Here is a 25,972-nt window from a genome sequence, read left to right as displayed (position 1 = left end):
ATATGGAAGGTCTTGCACATCACCTTCACAATAAACAACATAACAATAAAATGTTTTAACTAAGAGCTATTTTAGCTCCAAATTTATAGTTGTTCTAAGAGGGATGAAGTTTTTTAAGGTGAAAACATATGTATAGTAAAAAACATGAAAAATATTTACAATAGGTAAGGATTTGATCCTCACGACAAATCTAAAGCTAAGATAAATCAATTGCCATATTTAAATGTCACAGACATATCAAATCCATCAAAACATTGAACTATTTCAACTCCATATATATATATATATATATATATATATATATATATCTCGAGACTAGGTAGAGACAACTCTGTTTTGTACAAAAGAATGTTTTTCCCACCTATTGGGTGTACACCAAGATTGTGTGAAGCTATGTTGAGCCTAGACATCCCATGGAAAAATTTTATCCTTCATAGATGGATTGCACCCTTTACCATCCTCATGAGACCAGAACTGGGAGTTGATGGAGACTATGTGCGTGCATGCGCGCCATGTGTCAACTTCACACTATTTAAAAATAGAAAGAAATAAAAAAAGAGAAAAAAGAGAAAGTTGATATCAAATTATTTTACTTAATGTGGATATTGAAGTACTTTCTTAATAGTTCATATTGATATAATTTTTTTTTTAATGCAAACATCAATTCTATATTAAACATTGAAGACATCCATCCATAAAATAAAAATTCTTTTGCTTTTTATTATTTTTTCTATATATATATATATATATATATATATATTATTGTGGGCAACATTAAATTATTATTTTATTATTTTTACATTTTTTAAATGAAACATGTGAATTCTATGTTCAATATAAAAAAATTTACATATATATTTCCAAAAAAACATTTTCCAATATAACAAATAAATATATTTTTAAATATACTTTGCAGAACCTATAACAATTCTTAAAAAGATAATTGATGATAAGTCCTTAAATAAAATGACTATATATTTAAATTATATAAATTTACATAATTATATATTCAAATTATATAAACTTATATATAGATATAGATATATTAGAATCTAATCAATTTAAATATAAAAAAATTATAAATATTGGTTTATTTACAAATTTATTAATAAAAAAATATTAATTTATTTTCAAATTAACATTCAAAGCTTCCTTTCAACGTGTCATATAAATTAATAACAAAAGTGTTATAATCATAACTTAAATTTAAGAATGTTGGGTTGAAAAACCTATGCAATGTAGATTAGTTAGTTTAAGATTGATTGAGAGTAAAAACTAATTATTTGACATAAAAACTATTCCATAAAATATCCAAACTTAAACTTAAGGTTTTCACGGCAACCCAAACTCAACTGAACTTTAAAAAAACAAAAACATATCCTCTTAAAAACCATTAAATATTAGTATCTATGCTTCATCGCATACATATTATATAATTTTTCATTGTCATCCAAAAAAATGGATGGGATGTGTCGTCAGGCTTATCTTTCATGTCATGTTCATTAACACGAGTTCAAGAAGGGTTATAATAAAAAACTAAATGGAATACAATTTTATTGACTTGTCCTTTTCATCAAATTTGTGGGGACCTTTCTCGTTGATGTCGGGGCATGCATGTGTATTAGCAATGGGAGAGAAGGGATATTTAATAGGTTTTAACCCTATGTGTATGGCACATGGTTGGCCAAAGGTATTGGTGTGACAGAAACAATTTTTGGTCTCGATGGTGATATTATTTTTCTTCTTCTTCATGTCGAAACTAGTTGTTTGAATCTGCAATTGCAAAATCTGATCTATAGTTTCGTTAAAGGTATACACAGAGAAATTAGGGTAACAGTCAAAGTAGACTGGGCCATCTGATAGAGGAGCAACAATCCCAGCTATTAGGGAATTTGTATACTTGTTGTGCGTCATATCCCTGACAGTAGCAAGAATGAAAGTATTTAGGCCTTTGTGGGTTAAGGTATTGATCCATACTCGGATACATTCTAAGTGCAAGTAATTTGTCTTCAATCTCTTTGCCTCTGCCTGTAATTCTTTGGATTTTAACAAAGATATAGTTTGTATATTATCTGAATTCTCCTAGATCTTATGACATGTTATGGTCTTAGAAGTAACATGATATAAATTGAAAGTGGAGTACATGGTAGTTCAATTATTAATGAAAGCTCCTTTGACGTGTTAGAGGAAAAAATACTAGAAAATGGATTGTTTAAGATTTGGTATAATACGATGCTTTATAGATTTTAAATGAATATAAGTAAGTGTAATTTATATTTATTGATTTATAAGATAAATATAGAGATTGATTTATTTCTAATGGTATCATGTTGTAGGTGTGTTTTGAGTGATCAATATAAGAGAAAATGTTTAAAAATAAAAAAATAAAAAAATAATTTAAAAAAAAAAAATTATATTTAATATTTTTTTTAAGAGTTATTGAGATTTGATTATTAAAATATAATTATAAAATAAGATAAATAATTAATAATTTTTTTTACTTTTTTCTTGGAAATCACACCACAATTTTGAGCCAATATATATTAATTTGCTTATTGAGATTTTTTAGCTAGGTTATATTAAAAACTGAAAAAATATTCATAATTTTTTTTATGGGTCAATTGAAATGAGTAGAAGAAATTTTAAATTTTTAGGATTTTGTTTTTTATAAATAATATTTTCTTAAGGGTTTTTGGGATTTGATTCTTTAAAATATAATTATAAAAAATAGATAAATATATAATAAAGTATTTTTAGGAAATCAAATAAAAATTTTGATTTAGAGTATATATTAATTTGTTTATTGAAATTTTTTAACTAGGTTATATTAAATATTGAAAAAGTATTCATAAAAAAAATTTGAATCAATTTAAATGAGTAGAAAATATTTAATGGATTGTTAGATTCATTTTCTAGAAGGAAACCTTATATGAGATAAAATTATGTGGGTAATTAAGTTTTAATGGATATGTAAAAATGCTAGTTAAAAAAATCGTTATTTAAAGAATGCATGACTCATCCAATAATTTACCTTGGTTTACAATTATTTAATATGTTCATATTTTTTTTTTGCAAATCAAAGTGTTTGTTTGTTACGGTAAATTCACTCTATAAATTTAAGTCACATTCAACCTTATTTATTTATAATTGTTTGTTTGTTTGTGTAAAGTGGTCTATCCCACACTCATAAGTAAAAATAACATGCATAATGGACAATGATACATAATAATATAAACTTCATTAAAATATAATATTTTTTATTAGGTAATAATATATTCTCTTTTTTTTTTCTTTGCAAATACTAACTTCTATTAACTGAAAGGAAAAATATTTTTACATATTATCGAGGCTTGGAAGCACTCGACAGAACAGAACTGCCCCATTATAGACATAAGCTGGGGAAACCAGTTACAAAGAGCAAGAAACCAGATAACAGACATAAAGAGAGACATGTGTTGCCGAGAAGGAGAACTGAGCCAGCACAGAAACACAAAAACATTGCAACCCAGCATATAAAGATTCACCAAATACCCATCTGGGAGCCAAAAAACAGTATGACAAATGCATAGAAACTTGACCACGAGCCTGAAATAGAAGCCGAAACAAAAAGAGACAGTCCCAAGTGGCGTTACTTCTCCTTTGCCGGGCCATGGTCCTTCTTCTCATCCAGACCTATATCACCAGTCTTCAGACCTTCATTGCCGCTCAAATCGCTGTCAGGGATTGCTATGGCATGGTCTGCCTCGCCATGAGTCCTGTCCTCAGCTGCAGGTCCTATATCTTCAAGGGGAGGAAGATTTTTGAGAAAATCCTCCTGTTCAACTTTCTCTTTTTTCCAATTCTCCATGTTGTCTTTGTCCGAGGAATGCTCACTGCTTGGAGAAGGATCAGGGGCGATGCAGGCCAAAGGGGAGACAAGGTTTTCCTCTTCCGAGAGAATAATGGTGATGTGAGCAGTGACCAGGGGCCTATGCAAATTACTTTGAAATTTAAAGTGCGTGGTTTGGAAAGCACTGTTCGGGATAGGTTTACGACCAGAACTTACAGAAGGCCCAGCTTCATGGACCGGGGAGGGATTGAAAGGTTTTGACGCCGTTTCCATGGCATGATCGACTGGAGGATGCAAACGACTGTCACGACGCCCTCCTGAATGATGCCTCTTGCCCGAGCGAACCATGATGACAGACAGGAGGTAGGGCACAAATGGATTATGGACGGGATGACAAACAGGATGGAGTCGAATGAGGCAAGAGGGATGCCCAACAGAGCTTGCGACCGACACAACAATATAACAGAACTTACAAACGACCACAAAACTTGCAGACAACAACACAGAGCATGAATCCAGAACAGGGGAGAAATTACCCTTGATAGAATTGGCTTGGAGCTCGCGGCAGTGAACCAGATTTAAACGATCACCAACAGCCTCCGCAAACCAGGTTCCATTACCGCGCGACTAAGCACAAGACATGGTGAGAGAACGATGGAGCAGCATGATTATAACAGAAGGAATGTTGCGTCGATCAACGCAGAACATAAATGCGAATCCGCCAACCGATCCAAAATTAATACTCTTTCCCTGCTCGCATGAGTTAACGTCCCGGGAGGCCGCGCTGCTTTGCAGCTGGCAGTACTGGGCATTAACTCCTTGCATGGAGAACAGTGAGGTCGTTGATGCCACCCAGATCCAGGAATATATTCTCTTTTGATGAGCACAATTAAATTAATTAAAAACAATACATTCTATGAATTGAAAGAGGCTTAAGTTAATTGTCCATGGTGAACCATCTAAGAGTACAAAATATGATCTAAGAGTCCATAATATGTATATATGTTCTAATAACTTTGCAAATTTAAGAAAAGAATAATCTAATGGTAGTGGAACATGGAGTTAGAGATATATATTATATATATGACATGGAGTTAGGGATATATATTATATATATGATATGGAGTTAGAGATAACATATGAGGTGGAGTTAGAGATATATAAAGAAGAAAACTATTTTAGTTTTAAAAGCATTATTGACATAAATTTTCTAAGAATAACATTGTTTTATTATTATCTTTTAGAAAAATTTATATAAAAATCATTTTTAGATAAAAAATTTATTGTAAATTTTTTATGAGTAAAATTTCTTCAATTAGATAAGGAAATCTCACATGTAGAAATATGTAGAGAATCGCAAAAGATATTGAGAAATTATCACATATATAAATAAAATCTACCATTGGTATTTCTCTTTCAAATTCCAAATTCTAAATGACATCATATAGACTTGGAAAAATAATCTAAGATAGTCTAAAAAAGAAATGGAATATAAATTTAATAAAATTACCTTATCACTTTAAATTAATATCCCAATTAATTTTTTTTAAATAATGTAATTCATATAAAAAACTCGCTAAATAAAATATATATAAAACAAATAAATTTCTATCTTAATAAATGTACCATTTATCCACCATAATCGTATAATATGTATTTTTTATTAATAATCATTCCATTTATCCACCATAATCATATAATATGTATTTATTTTTTTTAATAATCATTCACTCATAATAGAGACTCTCGTAAGATTCCGAGGATTGCTATTTTTTTTGCCGGATCATAGATTTATTAGCATATAATGGCCTTTCTATTGCGTTTTTTTGGGTTAGCATGGCCTCCATTTTAATTAAATCATTACACAGTATGCATATCTATTTGCGTTGTGCTACGTGTCAAAAGCGCGTTTATATTAAGATCTTATTTTAGAGAATTCAGTTTATATACTTTGTACATTAATATAATGAAGTCGTCTCGTGCTTGTGTTTATATTAACATTTTATTTTTGAAAATTCATGTGATATACTTTGTAGACTATTATAATGAAGAGCCCCATAATAATAATTGGAACTTTTTAGGGAATTCAGGTTTTATATTTTATAGATTAATTTAAAGGAGAAGCATAATAATAAATGTTGGATCATAGGCTCTACGCTGGGTAATGGACAGCGACTGAACGCAATCGAATCGCGTTGATTTAATTATTATTTTTCTCATTCTGAAAATATTATGTTCAAATACAGATGCAAAATCGCGTCAAAATGAAGTGTTACTCTGTTTTCAATGGTTAATCTCATTTGTTACATTTCACTTGAACGCGTTAACAGAGGTTTTCTAGCATCAGATTCAGATAGAGTTTAGGGCTAGGGTAGGGCTAACGAATTTGCAATATCTCGAGTTTAGGGTTAGGTAGGGCTAGCATTTCGCAATTTAAAACAAACAGGTGTACGTTAGCCTTGTCCTCACTTTGGATATTGTCTGTCTCCATCTATCAGTAAATATGGCAAAAGGAATCGGAAGGGAATCGCGTTTCCAGACGTGGGTAGCGACGCCATAACCGCCGAGTCTCTTGCTTCTTTCCTGTCGTTTTTCGTTTCATTGGTGAATCCAGCTCACCATCTGCAGGCTCTATATTGTGTTGTCGACTCCGAGTCATATGAGAAACCATCTATATCATCCCTTGCTATTTAAAACACTACCCATATTTCTTTTAACTACGCTTTGTTGCTTAGCAGTTTTCCATTCTCAATCTTGTGCCAGGAAGCTGTTGCAGATATCAGTGACTTGTTTGGCTCTGATTTACTGCAAAAGAAGGGTGCCAAAAAAACTAATACTGATACGTTGCAGGAAGAAGTAATATCCCGGTTCGGATATCTTTCTCTTGTGGATACTCTTATTTCGCACAGATCAAAAGTTCACGGTGCATAGAATTTCAAAGCACATTAATATCTGACATCTATCCTAGTTGACATTGTTGTTTCGGAAGCTGACTCAGAACTTCAATGGAAAACAAGCGTGGAAGAGATGACTCGTGAGCAACTGCCTTAATATTCAAGGTACAAGGAATTTTATTGGTATTGTGATTTGCGCACGGGATTCGAAATTTTTTATTTGTTTCTTGGGTTTTCTTAATTCTTCCCTGCTGCATTCATCTTTCAATCAGCTAAACATTATAGTTTTCAGATTTTCTGAGATCATTTACACAGCTAAATTATCTCTGATTTCCAGGATCCCAAAAGGTCTATGTTTATGTCGGTGCACTAAATTGCACCCGGTAGGCTACGGTCGATTTGCCTTATTGTATTTAATCTAAATAATAGCCATTTTCGTGGAAAGAAATCCATATAATTGTCTGGAGAATGAATTCTATACCGTACATTTGACCACAAATAAAAGGCTTCATTGTAATAATAATGAGCTTCGACTAACTACAAGCCCTGTCATTGCTTTTCAGGAATTCTTCTTCTCGCCGACAACTACACAGGACGTGCATTAATAGCATGGAGGCAACAATCGGAAGTAAGGCTCACGAATCCGAGTTGGAGTGGCAGTCACGTAGCAATTACATACCGTTCGAAAATTCGAATTCATTGAAAGCTATGGAGATTTCTTCTAGTCCGACCACCATGTCCGAAATGTGTTCGCTTGGCCCTAAATACCCTATTCAGTCAAATTTTTCCGATCCGAACTGCAGAAGCAGCCCTAGTGTAGCTCTGCCAAGGAGCTGCTGCAGTACCAGGCATCGGTATTCTGACCAATGTTCAACATTGCATGCAGACCAGGTCGCGGGTACTGTATTATCAACATGCTCCGGTATATTTGCGAGCGAGGTTATGACGCAGTCAGAGGCTTCTGTTCTCAGTTCTGAAACCGGAACTTCGCCTATCATCCCTTATCCAGGTGTTATATGTATGGAAGCTGAAAAGTTAGAGCTCAACTCTCCAACTATAAATTGTTTGTTTCCCTCCGCTTCTAACTTGCTGTGTCTAGATTTAGAGAAGCCACAGGCAGTTTTACATAGCTCTAGCCCCTTGATAGGGGACTTAATCCAGCAAACTGGTTGGCATAGTCAACTGCCCTGCCCTCTACCCTATCTGCAAGTCTATGACAGTCAATGGAGCTGTCCTTCCATTAATATTTCATCTGTTTTATTTCCTGTCAACCAAGAGCAATCTCAAGGAATAGATCACAGTTCGGCAGACTGCCTCTTTTCCCATTCAGATGTTTTGGAGCAGATTTCTAGTGTCGATGGTCACATTGATCCCTCACGGTTTCAAAACATGCTTTTCAGCAATGAAGATATGCATCCCTCCTGTGCTACATCACAAGAAATACAAGAAAGGTCCATAAAATTGCCTACAACGCCAATGGGTGGAAACACGGCTTACAGTTTTTCTTCAGATGGTCATACTGTAGGAGGAGTGGAACATTTTTACGGTAATGTAAAACACTGTAATGGTTCGGCAGTAGAGATGACGGTTGGATTTCCTTCACCAGCATATTACAAACGAAGTAGTTCTCAGACACTCTCTTTGCAATCCCCATCCTCCATTGCATCTCAAAACAACTCTCTGGGGATACGATATATGAACAGTTCCATTATAGACGAAAATTCGGAGCAACTTATTCAACTTGACAACCCTGACGGATTGCTTAAGAGGGCCTACACGGTATAATATAAAGCGGATCTTTCATTATATTCTGAAGATGTTGTGAGGCTTTGTCTTTGCTTATGTTGCCAACTAGACAGTAACGACTCCTAACTTTGGATATTTGCAGAGTGATATTGTGGATGATATGAATCGATGCACGAAGAAATCGACTTCGTCGTTCTCTCTAAGCAGCTCCTGCCGTACAGTTCAGTCGAAACCCGCGAAAGCCAATGTACGTGCTAAGAAGGGTAGCGCAACAGATCCACAAAGTGTCGCTGCTAGGGTAAGTATACTCTTCCCTTCCACATTGCATACTGTGCTAATATTTGATACAAGAATTTATGTAGTTATTGTATATCAAACTCACTTTATGAAAAACCCTAGCAGATTCGTGTATCTTACCATCCTCCGAGGTCTGAGAAGCTAATTTAATATAGACAAACACTCAGCATACAAAACCCTATTAGATTTGAGTTTTCTAGATTTGAAATCAACCTGCGACGTTTGAGAAGCTAATATCGTATAGATAAGGGCCGGAACGCAGAACCCTATTAGATTTGGAAATCTTACCATCTTCTTTCGAGGGCTCAGGGGCTTTGTAAATTTCATGACTTCGAGGTAGAGAATATCCTTGGTAATACCCACCAATTAAATAGTTGTAGATATTGCTATATGTGAGTTCGAGAAGGATTAGAAATCATGGAGTTTTGCCCTATAAGCTTTTTTAAATCTTTCAGAGCACTTGATAGATTATGGGTTAATATAGATCTAACTGTAAAGAACTTATGTTTAGTTCAGAAGGTATGGCCTTGTCGTTCTCTTGCACACCTTTATCTGCTTAATCTTCAAGTTTTTCTTTGCATGTGTGCCTAATCTCATCGACTCATGTCATTATATTTGTCCTCGTTCCAGCATCGGAGGGAGCGTATTAGTGAAAGACTCAAGAATTTGCAGGATCTTATACCAAATGGATCTAAGGTATGCTACTGAAACAATGTCATAGGATTTGAAAGATTAATATAACATTGTGATGTTGTTCAGAAACGTTTACTACTTATGAACGTGAAACCTCTATTTAATGGGTACCAAGGATACCTCATAATATTCATTGACTGTATCTACATCTATCTGGTACATCATATCACATGTTTGCAATAACTGTATCTACGTCTATCTGATACATCATAACACATGTTTGCAGGTTGATTTGGTTACCATGTTGGAAAAGGCTATAAAATATGTCAAATTTTTGCAGCTTCAAGTAAAGGTATGTTAAATTTTTGCAGATTGCAGCGTCGCATTAGATGTACACAGTTAAATATTAAGTTGATCCCTTCCACTGATTTGCAGGTCCTTACAACAGATGAATATTGGCCCATACAGGTTGATGCCACTGTCCCTAACATAGGCAAAGTACAGTGTGTCCTTGAGGCGTTTGCTTCAAACAGGTCATCTGCACCCGCGGAGGCAGAGCCTCAAACGAAGTAGAAGCTATTCATGTATATTGAAAATTTGAAATATCCATCGGATCCGGTTTCTATAATAGGATATAGCCTGACATCAAAATTGGAACCCACGTGGGTATAATGCAGACTGTGCACAACGAAGTTTACTCTTTAATTATGCTGTTACATGTGTCGTTGTCTCATTGCTCCTCTGCTATCGGATATTCGGGTTGAAATCTAGGCCAGATGTTCTGGACCTTTCTCACGATGGCCGGATACTTTTTGTTTGATCGATGATCGGAACAGAACTTTCTAAAGTACAGACATGCAGAAAAGTAAGGCGCAGATATAGAGGTGTATCAGTCACTGATATATGATTTCACTGTACGAAAGCATTACTCGCATCTACAGCTGTCATTCAGCAGTGAGGCTTCATAATTTAACTTGTTTGCTTGGAATTACATGAATTATTTATTTCAATATATTTTAATAATTATTTATTAATATTATTATTATCCATCTTATAAGATCATTGTTTTTTACAGGGTGTCTTATTTTCCTTAATTAGAAATATAGCAATTTTAAATTATATAGAAATAGAGTTATAGGTTAATAATTGTTACTAGAAAAAATATTAATAATCTATAAATTAAAAATAAAAAAAAGTTTCATCATGTTAGAAGAAGAAGAAAAAGAAAAAGAAGGTTGTCTCATTCAGTTAGAAAAAGAAGACTCAAATAAGCAATTCATTTGGTTTAAAATATCATAAAATGGAAACCACATCAGAATTGCAACATGTTATTTTGCGCCACAAGTCTCAAAAATCTACAAAGGTAGAGGGCTTGACCACAAAGATCCATTTGCAGCTTTAAAAGCGGATATTGCAACATATTCTCAGCTAGGTGAAGTCCTTATAGTGGGTGATTTCAGTGCTAGGACTACAAGTGAGCAAACTAACATTCTTTGTTGTAAAGATGATTGTGACCCTATTTGGCTTACAGAAGAAAGCAATCATCAGTGGGAAAGAATTTCAGAAGACAAGGGCTGCAATCTCTTTGGTGAAAAATTGCTTACTCTATGTGGGGCCTTTGATTTAGTCATTTGTAATGGCTTGACTAGATGGGCAAAGTCCGGTAATTTCACTTGCAATACTTATAATGGAGCAAGTGTGGTAGATTATGTAATTTGCTCGCATGGTTTGTGCGATAAAATGGAAGAAGTTTTGGTTGGAGATTAGCTGTGGGATTTGAAATCAGATCACAAGCCAATTTATTTACGTTTCTCTTGGATTGGAAAGAAACAATTAGAGTCAAAAATTCAGCATGTCCAACAAAATCTCCCACAGGGCAGAATTCTTTTGACCCCAGAAAATTGTAATACCTTCAAAATGACGCTAGAGAGACTCTTTGAGAAGGAGAAAATTACAACTCACGGCCTTCATAGTCATGAATTAACACATTTAATTCAATGCGCACTTGCAAAGTGCAAAAGAACAAAAATTAAGAAGTCTGAAACAAATTGCTTTCCAGTTAATGCTTGGTTTGATGAGGAATGCAAAAAGGCAAGGAGAATGTGGAAAGAGTCAAACAAGGATAACATAAAGCTCAAATCTTACAAGCATTTATTAAGCAAGAAAAAGGCTGATTTCATGGTTTCAAGGAGGGAAGAACTAATCTTCCTTGGGAAAAATAATCCCAAATTATTTTGGAAGGAGCTCCAACCGAAAAATATACAAATTGGAAATAATATTACAGCTTCTAAATGGTTTGACTATGCAAGACAACTCTATGAGCAGGTTCCCAAGGTTGACCCTTCCCCCTTGGTCAACACTGATACTAAAATCTTCATGGTATAAGAGGTAGAGATGGGTATCAAGAAGTTGGGTGTTGGAAAAGCAAAAGACTTAGCTGAACTCCAAGCAGAATATCTAAAGTGGGGCTCAAAGATTTTTGCACCTCACATTACTAAAATCTTCAACAACATCATACAACAAGGGCTCACCACAGATTGGACAACTAGTCTGGAAATACCTCTCTTCAAGAGCGATGACAGCAATAATCCCTCCAATTATAGGACCATCATGATAAACCCTTTGTTTGTAAAGCTATTTGGAAGCATGCTAGAAAAAAAAATTAGCAAGTGGGCAGACGAAAGAAATAAGTGTGCTAAAGGGCAAGCAGGTTTTAGACCTAAGCATTCCACAGTTGATCATTGCATAAATTTAAGGCACATCATTGAAAAAGTTTGGGAGAAGAAGCAAGAAGTCTTTTTTTGCTTTGTTGATTTCAGAAAAGCGTTTGACTCGGTTCCTAGGGATAAACTTTGGCAAAGAATGGAGGAACATGGGGTTCCTAAACATTTGAGAGCAGCTGTGCATAGGCTGTATAAAGAGGTGAAAGTCAAAATTAGAACTTCAGCAGGCATTTCTGAAAGTTTTAGAAGCGATATCGGGGTCAAGCAAGGTTGCCCACTGTCTCCTACCCTTTTTGGTTTATATATCGACAAGCTTGAGGAGTGGTTAAATTCGCAAGGGGGTGATGGTATCTATTTGTGCAAGTTTGTTATAAGGCTTCTTTTGTATGCGGATGACCTTATTCTGATTGCTAAATCGGCTCTTGGTTTGCAAGAGCACTTACTATCCCTTGAGCATTTTTGTAGAAGTGTGGGGATGCAAGTCAATATCAGCAAAATGAAAGTAGTGGTCTTCTCTAAGAAAAGAAAACATAACCAGCATAAGTTCTACTTTGAAGGCAACATTCTGGAAGAAGTTGCGGATTACAAATACCTCGGAATTGACTTCAACAAAAATCTAAGCTGGAATGGTTGTAGAAAGAAAAGAACTTTGGGGGGTTGGAAAGCATTTTATGCTTTTCAAAATAGGTGTATAGAGGAAAAGTTATTGGACTGGAAGACCACTCAAACTCTTTTTGGTATTCCAGTGATTCTATATGGTTGTGAACTGTGGGCTAGCAGTACTTCCGACATGCAGTGGAGACAAATTGAGAAAATTTAGAAGCGTTTGATTACAAACAAATTTAAGATTAAAAGTGCAGTTCCTTATGATATCTTGTTAAGTGAAACAAGGACTCCTCCTATTGAAGCAATTGCTATGGTGAGAGTCATAAAGTATTTAAAAAAAATTGAGCAAATGGAAGAGGGTAGATGGCCTAAGGTTGTATTTAATGATAGATTGTGCAAGAGCAAAAAAACTTGGATGCAGCAAAATAACAAATGGTTTAGTAAATGGGATATTTTCTTGAACGCGTGCCCCATAAACAGCAAAGAGATAAAAGCTTTTGTTATGGAAAAGTTCCACAAACGTACTTGGGAGAAGGAGCTAGGAAGAAAGAAAAATTACTATATTGAAGTGTTTAATCCCACTCATAATCATCAACCAAAAGCATACATAGAGGCCAATATTTCTTGGAGAGCCAAAATTCTTATTGCTCAGTTAAGGACTAATTCTCATCAACTCCATTGTGAAACAGGGCGCTAGAAAAGGCCAAAGGAAGTGTGGGAGGAAAGGGTATGCATTTTTTGTTCTTTCGGAAAAGTGGAAACAGAAAAACATTTCATTTTAGAATGTGAGGCCTTCAAAGACAACAGGGAAAGTTATGCAGATATGCTGACAGCTAGCTCTTGGGATAATCTATTTAACGAGGGGTTTGTCGAGAAGATGGGAGCATTTATTGTGAAGCTTCACAAAAAAAGGGCCGAATACATCAAGCAGATGAAGAAGCAATCTGTCCCATAGGCTATCTTTATCCTCGTGGACGTTAAAATAATTTCTTCTTCTTCTTCTTCTTCTTCTTCTTCTTCTTCTTCTTCTTCTTCTATATTTAATATTTAAACGTTGGAATTGAAATATACACCCAGTAATATATTTATTTTAAAATCTGAATAATGAAAAACCACTTCCCACTTCTCTATTTTAAGTATTTTTATAAATATTTAATTTATATGTGAGAGTAAAAGTTAAAATATTTTAATTATTTATCATTTAAATAGAAAATTTAAATAAATTTAATGTAATCTTTTTTTAATATTTTTAAAATATATAATTTATTTCTAAAACGGAAACTCAACAACTTAACATTTATATTACTTAGATATAAGCTTTTTGGATTAATCACATTATTAGGATTTGGTTGACGTTTCGAACCAACTAATGTGGTTCATATTCATGAGAAACTAGTCGATTTGTAGGTATAAATATGCATAGGATTAGTCGTTGGTAAATTAGTTAAAAAGATATTTAAGAATTGGTGGTAGGGCAAAGACCCTATTGACCCTAAGGACACGAAGGGGTTCTACCTTGTTCCATGCTCCTATGGTATCCTCTATATTGGGGAAATAGGCAGGTCTATTAAGAGGATCAATGAGCATGCTGCAGACATTAGACACAATAGCTCCCGTGCATCACCCCTAACTGAGCATGAAAAGAAATCCAAACACCTCATTTGCATTGAAGAATCTAAAGTCATTGCGAGGGTTGATCACTTCCACCATAGGAAGCTTAGGGAAGCGATTCAGATTGAGAGACTCATCTACGGTTGATCACTTCCACCATAGGAAGCTTTGGGAAGTGATTGAGATTGAGAGGCATTTCAAAAATCTTAATATGGATAATGGTTAGATTCATAATTCTGCCTACCTTTCTTCCCCTTTCTCTTTTTTATCCTTTCTCTTTTTTATTCTTTCTTATTTACCTTTATTTTCTTCTGGTTTCATCATTCATCCCCTAATTTCCTTTTTAATATTCTTTAATTTCATGTGTTTAACATAATAAGTATATTTTTTTAGCAGCCTCTCTTTAAATTACTCTTTTCTCTTGAGCATCCCCTTTTAAATTATGTTTTTTGAGACACCTTGGGTTTTAATTCTTATTTTATTTTCCCTCTTCACTTTCCTATTCGAAATTTATTTGTTGCTATATAACTAGATGTGTTGATATAACTAGAAATATGTGTTAGTATAACTAAAAATATAACATGATGGAACCTCCTTTTTATTTTTATTTTATAGATTATTAATATTTTTCTAGTAACAATTCTTAACCTATAATTCTAGTTCTATATAATTTAAAATTGTTATATTTCTAATTAAGGGAAATAAGCCATCCTCTAACAAACAATGATCCTATAAAATTGATAATAATAATATTAATAAATAATTATTAAAATATATTGAAATAAAATATTTTAAATTGAATTATTCCCAACAATTAGTTTTCAACTAAATATATTTTTTATTTAATGGGAATAAGTCAACCCCTAACGAATAATACTATATAAAGTGATATTATTAAATAATTATTTTATATAAATCGATAATTTTGAAAGATAATATTTTATATCTAATTGTTTCATAATAGCTAGTTTTTAACTAATTATATAATATTTTATCATATTTCCCTACCACCAATTATTAAATAAGTTTTTAATTAATTTACCAATGACTAACTCTCGGAAATATGCATTCATGCTATTTATATGTTATTTTATATCTACATATCGATTGATTTCTCACCTTGTCCTGATGATGAACCACATTAGTTGGTTTGAAACCTCGACTAAATCCTAACAATGTGATTAATCCGAAAAACTTATATCTACATTATGCATCACAAAAGTCTTATATATAACATTTTTATAATTATATCTATTTTAACTTTGTATTTACAAAGTGCGAAGAGGTATCAAATCCCTTGAGATGCAAATCTCTTTTAGAGTGAAAAGAGACTTGACAGAAATTAAGATGGATCTAGGGTGATATAATATATATTTAGTTGACATTGAAACATTTTATTTATAATTCATGTTCTCCAAGTTAAAATGTTAAAACATGTCTCCTCATATTTTTTTCTTGTATGCATACATTTGATTAACAATTCTCTCAATCTTTCTCTCTCTATATGTTACCAATGAAAAATTGAAATCGATTTCTCGTTTTATCGAGACACGTGCTATAGTTTGCATTATTGAAATTTAAAATCATTTATCCTTAAGTTAGATGATAAATAAACTAAATAGTGTTTAACATTTTTTTTCCAAGAAGAAAAAAGCATAATATTATATTATCTGGTATAGAATATACATGAAATGTTCATTGACATCATAACATCGACTATGGAATGTATGAGAGCATATAATGAGTCTCCATCCATAAAAACTATACAATATATACTGGCTAAGTGCCCAGAACCGTACATCATAAATATAAGTATGCAAAGATAAGAATCAGGACAAGGTCCTGAATGTAACCCATACTATATATTTAGGCAATATCGTGCCAGTATTGACCTTTCACATGGCTGTGAAGCTGTTCAATAGATGAAAAAAAACATTTTACAAAATTTTACAAAAAAGAAGTGTGAGAAGAGAAAAAGTTATCATGGTCATGGAAAATCCACCACATCAAAAATATTATGTTCCCATGTTACCTCCATGTACCATTTGCCGATCTTACCATGCAGTCCCTTTTTGGATAGTCTATCAGCTTCCTTGTTCTGTTCTCTGCCAATATGTTGTATTGTGGAGTCGCTGAGATGTTGCCATAATAGATCAATTCTCCCCAGCCAGCCCTGCAACATGGGGTTGTTTATGAATGCTTTTCCCATGACCTAGTCTATGATGATCTTTGAATCTCCATATAGATGTATGTGGGGAATATCAAGGAAATTATTGAACCATAAGAGGCCCCATAGTGCCATGGCTTCCGCCCTAGTGTTGGTGTCGCAACCTCCATTCCAATAAACCTTGTATGACAAATCAATAGAAATTGCATCCAAAATCCACAACCACAGGTATTTCTTTATGCTGCCCCATCAAAAAAACCCATAGGATATATGAACTGCATATTGTTTAGTTTGTGAAGTCTGTTATTAGAGCATGTGGATTGTGTGGAGTGAATGGAAAGATTTGTGATGATTCTTTCAAAAACCATGCAGAAATCTTCAGTGGAATTTTGGAAAATATACCTATTTCTCCAATTCCAAATCGCCTAGAAAAGGAAAAGTGGGATGACTCTCCATGTAGTTTTCTGAGTACTCCACCATTTTAGAGAATCCACAATGCAATCATGATGTATATAAGGAAAACCAATGAGAGTTGATAGTTTTTTCCATACCTGTACAATATATTGACAATGGAGAAAAATATGATTATTATTTTCGGCATCACTTTTGCAAATGGAGCACATACCAGGACCATGCCATTGCCTTTTCTATAGATTCTCCCAAATAAGATTTCTGTTGTGGTAGACTAGCCATGTGAAGATGATAATTTTATATGGAATTTTGGATTTCCAGAATGCATATAAGACTTGATGCTCACCCTGACAAGCATCCAAGTTGCAGAGAGATAAATATGTGTCAGCAACAATTATATTATCCGATGCCATCTTCCTAGTCCATATGATTTTATCTTGTGTTCTCGTACGGCAAATGCCGAGTTGTTTCATGCCAGAAATAATTTGGTTCCATTCCATTCCCTTTTGTCCAAACAGACCTATCTCCTGTGCATTTTTCCATATGGGGCATGGTCCCTGCCAACGTTCAATGACTTGGCACTAGAAATATATGCCACGTCCATTAAGGAAATGAATAAGCCTCTCAGAAAAGTTACATTCTATTCCAGCACCCAGAATTGGATCTATACCAATAAGGATTCTGTTGCTAGATTGTAACTTCCATGCAAGATGATGAATAATTTTTTTTGCAATTTTAAGAAAACTAAGCCAGATAGTCGATCCATGTTTGATGCTAATGGTGCCTTTTCGGTACCAAAACAAGAAATCTTTATCCTTAAGATATTTGTGCTGGATGATCTTACTCCAAGTGCCAGATCCAAATATACCCCTCCAAAGGGATTTGATCAGAAGAGACCCCCCAAACCGACGGAGGTCCATGATACCCCATCCCCCCATTCCCTTTGGCAATGTGATGTTGGATAATTTGACTAAGTGTTATTTTTTTTGGCCATGGCTCCCCCCAAGATAAAATTAGCCATTATGCGATTTAGACAATTTATAATAGAGGCAGGGATATAAAAAAGATGTGCCCAGTAAACCCCCAATTGAGAAAGGACCACTTGGGTGAGAATGACCCGACCCCCCAGAGACAGGCACCTAAATTCCCACCCAGATATCTTTTTGAAAAAATGATTAGCAAGCCATTGCCAATCAACAATTTTGTAGCTACATGGTTTGATACAGTATCCAAGGTATTTCATACTGTTTTGTATCAGCATTGCCTCAATGCCAAATAGTCCTTTGATATATGCAATAGAATCCATGTCACATTGTCCATAATATAAAATGGATTTATTAACATTCATATGCAAGCCAGTAGCATTTGCGAATCTTCTGAAAATGTGAAAAAGACATAACCAAGCAAGTCGACATAGCATACCCATGATGAGAACATCATCGACGAAGAAATTATGTGAAATGTTGATGTTGCTTCCCATCATCAGAGGCTGGAATTGATCCAGTTGAACCGCCTTTTTAATGTGCAAGCTCAATCCATCCATCGCCAAGATGAAAAGTAGTGGAGAAAGGGAGCATCCTTGGCAAAGACCCCAGCCAGCCCAGAAGAACTTTGATGGATATCCATTTATGATAACAACATAGTTGACATTGTCTACACACGCCATGATCCAATCTACACATCTGGGCCATAATCCAATTTTGATGAGAACAAGTCTGAGAAAACCCCAATCCAGATAGTCATAAGCCTTCTGAAGGTCAACTTGTAAAATTGCAGCATTTAAATGCTTGGTATGGATCGTATGCATGCCCTCCTGTGCATTTGCAACAACGTCATGAATAAGCCTGTCCTAGAGAAAACCATGTTGTTCAGGAGAAATATGGCGAGACAGGGTGCAACGCATGCGACCAACAATGGTCTTTGATATGATTTTGTATATGAGATTGCAGAGTGATATAGGCCTGAAGTCTGAGAAGCAATTGGAAGGATTGCGCTTCGGGATGAGAGTAATATATGTGGAGGTGATATGATGATGAATGTTACCTGTGGTCCTCAACTCCTCCACCATGCCCAATAAGTCTTCTTTGAAATGATAAAAAAAGTGGGTGAAGAGTTCTATTGTCCATCCATTCGGACCCGGACTTTTATCACCCTTAAATGATTTTAGAACGCCAAGTAATTCACCCTCAGTGACCTCCTTATAAAATTCATCATTTGATTCCTCATCAAACATAATCGGATATGGATCTATCCCCCAAATGAGGTCCTCAACAATAATATTTTCGTTATGGCCATATGCATCTTGAAAATGTTGAACAACAGCATTACTAATCTCTTCCTGAGTCTGGAAAATTTTTCCATCAGCTCCTTTTATCTCCCATATAGTGTTGATGTTGCAACGGTGGTTAGCATAGCGATGGAAGAATTTGGTGTTGCGATCACCCTCCTTAATCCATAAAGCCTGACTTTTCAACCTCCATGTGGATTCCTCAATAGAGAGGAGTTTCTTCTTCTTAAGCTCAAGGGCTTGAATATGGGACCGAGTAGTAGCACAAAGACAGTTGGAGGACATCATAGGCAGAATCGAATCTAGTTTCGGTTGAATGTCAATGAGATCCATTCGTAGGTCATTGAATTTTTGTTTCTGCCAGGATTTGACATTCCCGCAAAGAATGTCAAGTTTGTCAAGAATGTTAATCATGGGGGAAGGGTCGATAACACAATTACGACCCCAAGTATCCAACACCAACTTATTAAAATTAGGATCCTCCAGCCAGGTTCTGTTGAATTTGAAGGGAATGCTCGTGTGAATATCCATTTTCCTCCATTGCAGTGAGATCGATCTATGATCGGATATAAAATTGTTGATGATATCATCGTGGACATCACCAAGTCGGCCCAGTAGTTGTTCATGGACCAAAAAGCAATCCAGTCTCTTAGCAACATAAGCCACACTAGTACGGCCATTATCCCAAGTGGGAGCCATTTTCACAGGGTAGATATCCACAAAGTTATGCATAAGAATGGCATCTTGAATCATCCCAGCTAGGGGATCGATCTTCCTACTATGACCCCAAACTTCATCCAGTCCAATAGTACAATTTAGGTCCCCAGCAATGATGAGCGATTCTAGCTCCATCATACCAGAAGTAATCAACCTATCCCAAAAGTCAAACCTGTCTTGTATGGAGCATATATGTTCAGAATATGAACACGACCACCTAGGTCGTGGATGTTTCCTTCGAGCAAAATGCCCACAAAGAACTTGTAGGCCTTAATTTTGATCCATCTAGGGTCCCATAAGGCCACCAGACCACCAGAGAGACCCGCAGCAGCAGTAGCAGAAATATACCAGTTCGGAAACATTTTCCAAAAATAAAGAACAACTTGTGGAACACTATGCATGGTTTCTTGAATAAGAATGATGTATGGATGTAGAGAGGAGAGGAGATGTTTGAGAGCCAAGTATTTAGGGGCAACCCCCAGACCCCAGATATTTAGTGAGATGATAAAAGTCATGAGAGATCATTTCCTGGCATCCGTGCTCTAAGGGCCCGTGAGGGAGGGATGTCAGCAATAGGTACATCAACCAGGAAATGATCCATCGGGGAGGAAAAGGGCTAGGCTTGGATTGTCCCCAAAAATGACGGCTACCACAATTTTGTTTCTGTCGGATGACAATGTTTCCCATCGAGGTAGGGCTGATGTGAGGAGAGGTGGAACCTGATAATTTGTGGATGGTGAGTGTGCATAAATCCAATGTCTTCCTTTGTAAAAGGAAGTCCAGGTCACTCCCGACAGAGTTCGAGGGTGAGGCTATAGGCGAATTAGGAGGTGTGATGCTAAGTCTAGGTCCTTTATCTTTAAATTGATGGCGGAGGGGTAACAGAGAGGGAACATATGAAATATGTGAGGTGGATGGAATGTCGTGAATAGGACATGGAGCCAAAAATGGGGCAGGTATTTCCTAACAGGGGGTAGGTTCCAAAGGGGTTGACAGATGTAGGGGACAAGGCTATCCAGAATCAGAAAATCAGATTTGCAGAGGTTATCGAGGATGGCTAAACAAAAATTGGAGAAGAAACATATATAGAAGAGCCAAAAGCATGAGGTTTGTTAGAAATAGGGCCCCGAGGCATACCTGTCTAATGCGAATGAGGAGCACCATGATGCTCATTGTAACCTGGATAGTTCTTGCAAGAGTGTGACACCGTGGACCCATCGTAACATCTCATACCATGCAAACGACCACCCGGTCGAAGAGGACACTGAACTCACAGATGACCAGTATGGTGACAGAATGAGCATTTGAAGGGAACCCCCCAGTAGTCCAGCCTTTGATGAAGATTGGTGTCACCCCAGTGTAGTTTGATGTGGTCCGGAAAACCCCCACGATACTCTTTCTCAATGAGTATCCAGGCAACTCTTTTGTCTAGTGCCCCCAGACAGTGCGGGTCAACATATACAAATTTGCCAATGGCATTGCCAATATCCATTAAAGCCTGCTTAGTCCATAACTCAATTGGCAGACCAGGTAATTTAACCCAAACTAGCTTGCTCGTCGGCGTGTTATGCAGTGGATTATACCCGATATACCATTGATGGAGAGTCAGGAAGCTCTTACCATTAATCCACGGGATAGCTTTGATTTTCTCTAAGTCCTCCTGACTGAGAAAATGAAAGCTGTACCAGCCTTTCAGCAGGTGAACAATGGTTGGAAAGTATCCAAGCATCATTTTCCACTTCTTTTCGACCCAATTACGCATCTCAGTGTCATCCATTTCTAAAAAATACTATCTGTCGATGGGCGCCCATTTCTGGAGGTGGGTAATACAATCCAGCATAACAACATTATCCAAGGCTAGAGCTAGAGGGGGAGGGATAGTTTTGATAGAACGATGCTTGGAACGTCGCCCATGAAATGCATGCGCGCCACCCTGCGGAATAGGAGGAGAATGAGAGACATCTGGCACCCTGTCATCCCCTAGGATAGTGTGCCATGCATCAAGGGAGTGTGGGCCACTACGATGGATGTGGCCAGTATTGCTAATTTGCTGAGACTCAGCATCCAAGTGGCTCGAATGAGAGCCTCGTTGGCAGACACATCAGATTCCAGATCCACCACGATCTGAGAAGTGTTGGAAAGGACAATGATAGTACCCAGACCCCTCCGACAGAGTAAATAAAAGGTGTAGAGAAGTAGAGGGGAAAAACAAGAAAGTGTGACCCAAAATAAACATATCGTACCTTGTGATCCAATATGCAACAAAACGAGGGAGAGAGAGCATGTAAGGAATTTTACAAATCGCCTGCAAAGGAAGAGTATGTCGTTAGATGGACATCCAAAACGGGAAAATGTAAAGGAGACTGACAAATGGAATAATCAACAAGATTTGGAATGATGAGCACGTGAATGATCACATGAAAAAGCATCGGGATGGTGCGTCACCTTAAATGAGATGTGCTGTTAGGTGGAAAAAAATGCCACCAACCCACCGATAATTTTATCGACCGCTAGAAAGGTCCAAGATCTAGCAGTCGGAAAAAGCAAACCAGAGTGAGCCCCGCATCGATGAACCGCCGAATTCAGAAAACTAGATGGAGGCAAGGAAAAACTAGGTAAAAGAGAAACCTCAATCCTCCACAGCTCTGAGAATTATGTCACATACTAGGCCAATGTCAAAACCTACACCATCAAATATAACCAGGAAGGACCCATATACCAATGGACCGATGAAATAGAGACAAAAACCAGAGAGATGGCATGAAAAAAAAGTCTGTGGAAGGACCTACATACCCATACAGCAACCGCAACAATAGCATCCTACGTAAGTCAACCAAAGGTTGCAAATGCGAAAACCAAAATTCTTTCAAGGTCTAGGAATAATGATGGAGTTGGTCCATTGGTGCGAGAACGGGATGAAAGAGTTTAAATGAAAGAAAGTGAATAGCCCAAAAGATACTGCAGTATAAAAATCCCGGATAGGATCAATACCAGGCGGCATATGGTCAGTGAGAATGTGGGCGTCTCATTTATAGCGTTTGACATTTTTGTTGAGTTTTCTAATGAAATAAAAGGAGCAATATTATGTCAGAATAAAAACCTGGAATTATTCTCTTTAATTAATTACATCAAAGTGGTAACACTACGCATACTATGAACTAAATCCCAACGCCAATGAGTTAAACTTTGCTACATTCACAAGGGCATTAAATATATTCGAAATTAGACAATTGTCTCAGCACCGACCACAGAAGACAGTTAGTCAGACAATCACATTTAAAATTCTGAAATGTTGTTCAGAATGGGCCCAACAACACGGTTAATGAATAGATTTTTTCGTGATTGATTGGAGAGGTTTATTCTACTGCTCATTTTGATGTGTAATGTTGTCTGTCCATCATCAAAGTTGAAATTTTATTCAACTAAAAAAAATCTAAAAATTAAATAAATTAAATAATTATACAAAACATTTAAATAATGTAACTCATAAAACAGTTAGTCAATCACATTAAAATTCTTAAATGTGGTTCAGAATGGGCCCACTAACAAAGTTAATGAATAGATCTTTTTCATGATTGATTGAAGAGACTCATTCTATTGCTCATTTTGATGTGAATTTTATTCATCTAAGTTAAAATTTCAAAATGTCTTATAGAGGTAGTGTTTGAATCACGTTTTTGATAGTGGAAATGGATTCAACACCATCAAAAATGTCTAGTGCACTTAAAATTATGAATTTAGACAACTTTTACTTAGATTTATAAAAATCTCCGCAAACATTTTTTCAGAATATACATTTCCATAACTTTTAGAGAAAAAAACATAATCATTACATTATTACTAAAAATATTTAAAAAATCCCTTTTTAACTCCTATTAAATCTGTATTTAAAATGAAACAATCCTGTAATACAATATGCTAGTGAATGCCGTACTGTCATTCGATTAACTACCAGGTAGCATATGTTTCTAAATGTCGAGCGCTCAGAATGTGCCCAGTAACAAACTCAGAGAATCGATTTTTCTCGTTATCATATCGGCAATCTTATAATGCAATATGCTAATGAATGCCGTGCCGTCATTCGAATAACAACCAGGGAGCATATGTTTCTCTATGCAATCTTTGAAACGTGGCATTGCGGTATAGAACCATCGACCGGCTTCCTAGACAGTCTCATGTTTCTACAACCGCGCGTGCACGTCTTCAACGTGTTGCATTCAAAGTCTCTAACTTAGCCTATCATTCAGCTAACTTCTGTGTGTAGCTGACAGATCAGCTAATTTTTTATTAAGTCATTTTTGTTTTTTAATTTTAAAGTCCCTAAGTGCACATTAAAATTCATTTTAGGTAAGTCAGACCGCAACGCGGATTATGTTCTAGTTAACCTGGATAGTTCATTGTTAACCGGAATAAATTTAGAATATCAAGGGTGGGAGAAGTTAATATCTAAATCATTAAAATTTATATGTTAATTGGAGAGTTAATATAATTTGTATATTAAATTTTTTCATTTCCATGTAATAATTTTCATATTAAGTTTTTTATTCTCAAGGTTTAAATTAATCAACTCCTCCAACCTCATATAATAATTTGTATTACTTTTATGAGAATGGGAGTGGGAAGATATTAACTCTTCACCTTCTCCCATTTCATGAGGGTGATGGTGGGGATGGGTAAAAGTGAGGAGTTAATATGCAAAAGATGGGGCAAGGTGAGGAGTTACTATGTAAATTTTTATGTGGGGATGGGAGAGTTAAAGTGGGGCTAATTTGCATATTAACTCCCACCACCCGCATATAATATTTTACTTATTAACACCCCAAATATAATTTGGATATTAATTCCCACCACCCCTAGATAATAATTTGCATATTAAATCCTCACCTTCCCCCATCCCATTGGGCGGTGATGGTTGAGGAGTTAATAGGAAAATTCTTATGTGCGGGTGAAGAGAGTTAACATCTAAATTATATGTGGGGTGTTAATATGCAAATTATTAGGTGGTGGTGGTGTGAGTTAATATGTAAATTATAATAAATTGCACATTAAATCCCCTAATTAATTTTCATATTAACTCCCCCAACCCCCACTTTAACATCCATCTCTCCCACATAATAACTTGCAAATTTTGGGGGCTATTAATATACAAAATATTATGTGGCAGTGGTGGGAGTTATTAATTCCACGTATGTCTATTTTAACGTGATAGTTAATATGCACATTATTATGTCGATGTGGGGTAAGTTAATATGCAAATTGTCCATAGTTTGGGGGAGTTATTATACAAATTATAATAATTTGTATATTACTTCCCCACTCTCCTACCCACACTCTAAGGGAGTAGCTAATATCTGAATATTATGTGGGGATGGGGTTATTTAATCTGCAAGTTATAAGAATTAACTCCACCTCACCCTCAAATTATGATTTGCATATTAACTCCGACCACCCTGACGGGGGTTGTTAATATGCAAATTATTATGTGGGGGCGAGGGGACTTAACATGCAAACTATACAAAATTGCATATTAACTCCCCCCACCCCTTCCTCTTCAGGGTAATAATTTTTATATTACCCTCATGAGGGTAGCCCCTATCCTCTTCAGGGTAATGATTTTCATATTACCCCCATGAGGGTCCAGATTATTATAATTTGCATATTAACTCTAGCCACCCTCACCCTCACCCTCACAGTGGTGGTTAATATTCAAATTATTATCTGGGGGTGGGGGGAGTTAACATCTAAATTATAAGAATTTGCATATTAACTTCCTCACCCCTATCCTCACGAGTGTAATAATTTTTATATTACCCTCATGAGGGTTGGAGTGGGGAGATTATAATTTGGATATTAACTCTCTCCACCCGACCGGTGGGAGTTAATATGCAAATAATATGAAAATCATTATAATTTTCATATTAAATCTCATGCAAATTATGTTTGAAGTTAATATGAAAATCATTATAATTTGCATATTAAATATCTCCAGCCTACCCTATTATAGTTTGTATATTAACTCCCCACCCCCAAGGGTTGTGGGAGTTAATATGC

At 35.6% G+C, this 25,972-nt stretch overlaps 2 protein-coding genes across 2 annotated transcripts; one reads left to right on the top strand and one right to left on the bottom strand.

The window, feature by feature from the left end:
• Positions 1-8,618: 8,618 nt before the first annotated feature.
• On the top strand, positions 8,619-10,320 carry LOC149255349 (transcription factor RHD6-like). The gene is made up of 4 exons (XM_089457211.1): positions 8,619-8,767; positions 9,397-9,462; positions 9,686-9,751; positions 9,835-10,320. Exons 1-4 carry the CDS (start codon positions 8,630-8,632, stop codon positions 9,970-9,972), a joined length of 408 nt encoding a protein of 135 aa, XP_089313337.1. The 5' UTR covers positions 8,619-8,629; the 3' UTR covers positions 9,973-10,320.
• A 10,871-nt stretch (positions 10,321-21,191) lies between these two features.
• LOC149255348 (uncharacterized) lies at positions 21,192-21,698 on the bottom strand. The gene has a single exon (XM_089455015.1). It carries the CDS (start codon positions 21,696-21,698, stop codon positions 21,192-21,194), a length of 507 nt encoding a protein of 168 aa, XP_089311141.1.
• Between the last annotated feature and the right edge of the window lie 4,274 nt (positions 21,699-25,972).

The sequence above is a fragment of the Pinus tabuliformis genome, chromosome 7 (genome assembly GCF_031772625.1).
Source record: "Pinus tabuliformis cultivar Carrire ecotype Pingquan chromosome 7, CPIR1, whole genome shotgun sequence".
NCBI classification, from domain to species: Eukaryota; Viridiplantae; Streptophyta; class Pinopsida; order Pinales; family Pinaceae; genus Pinus; species Pinus tabuliformis.
This window is presented reverse-complemented; position numbering and strand designations above follow the sequence as displayed.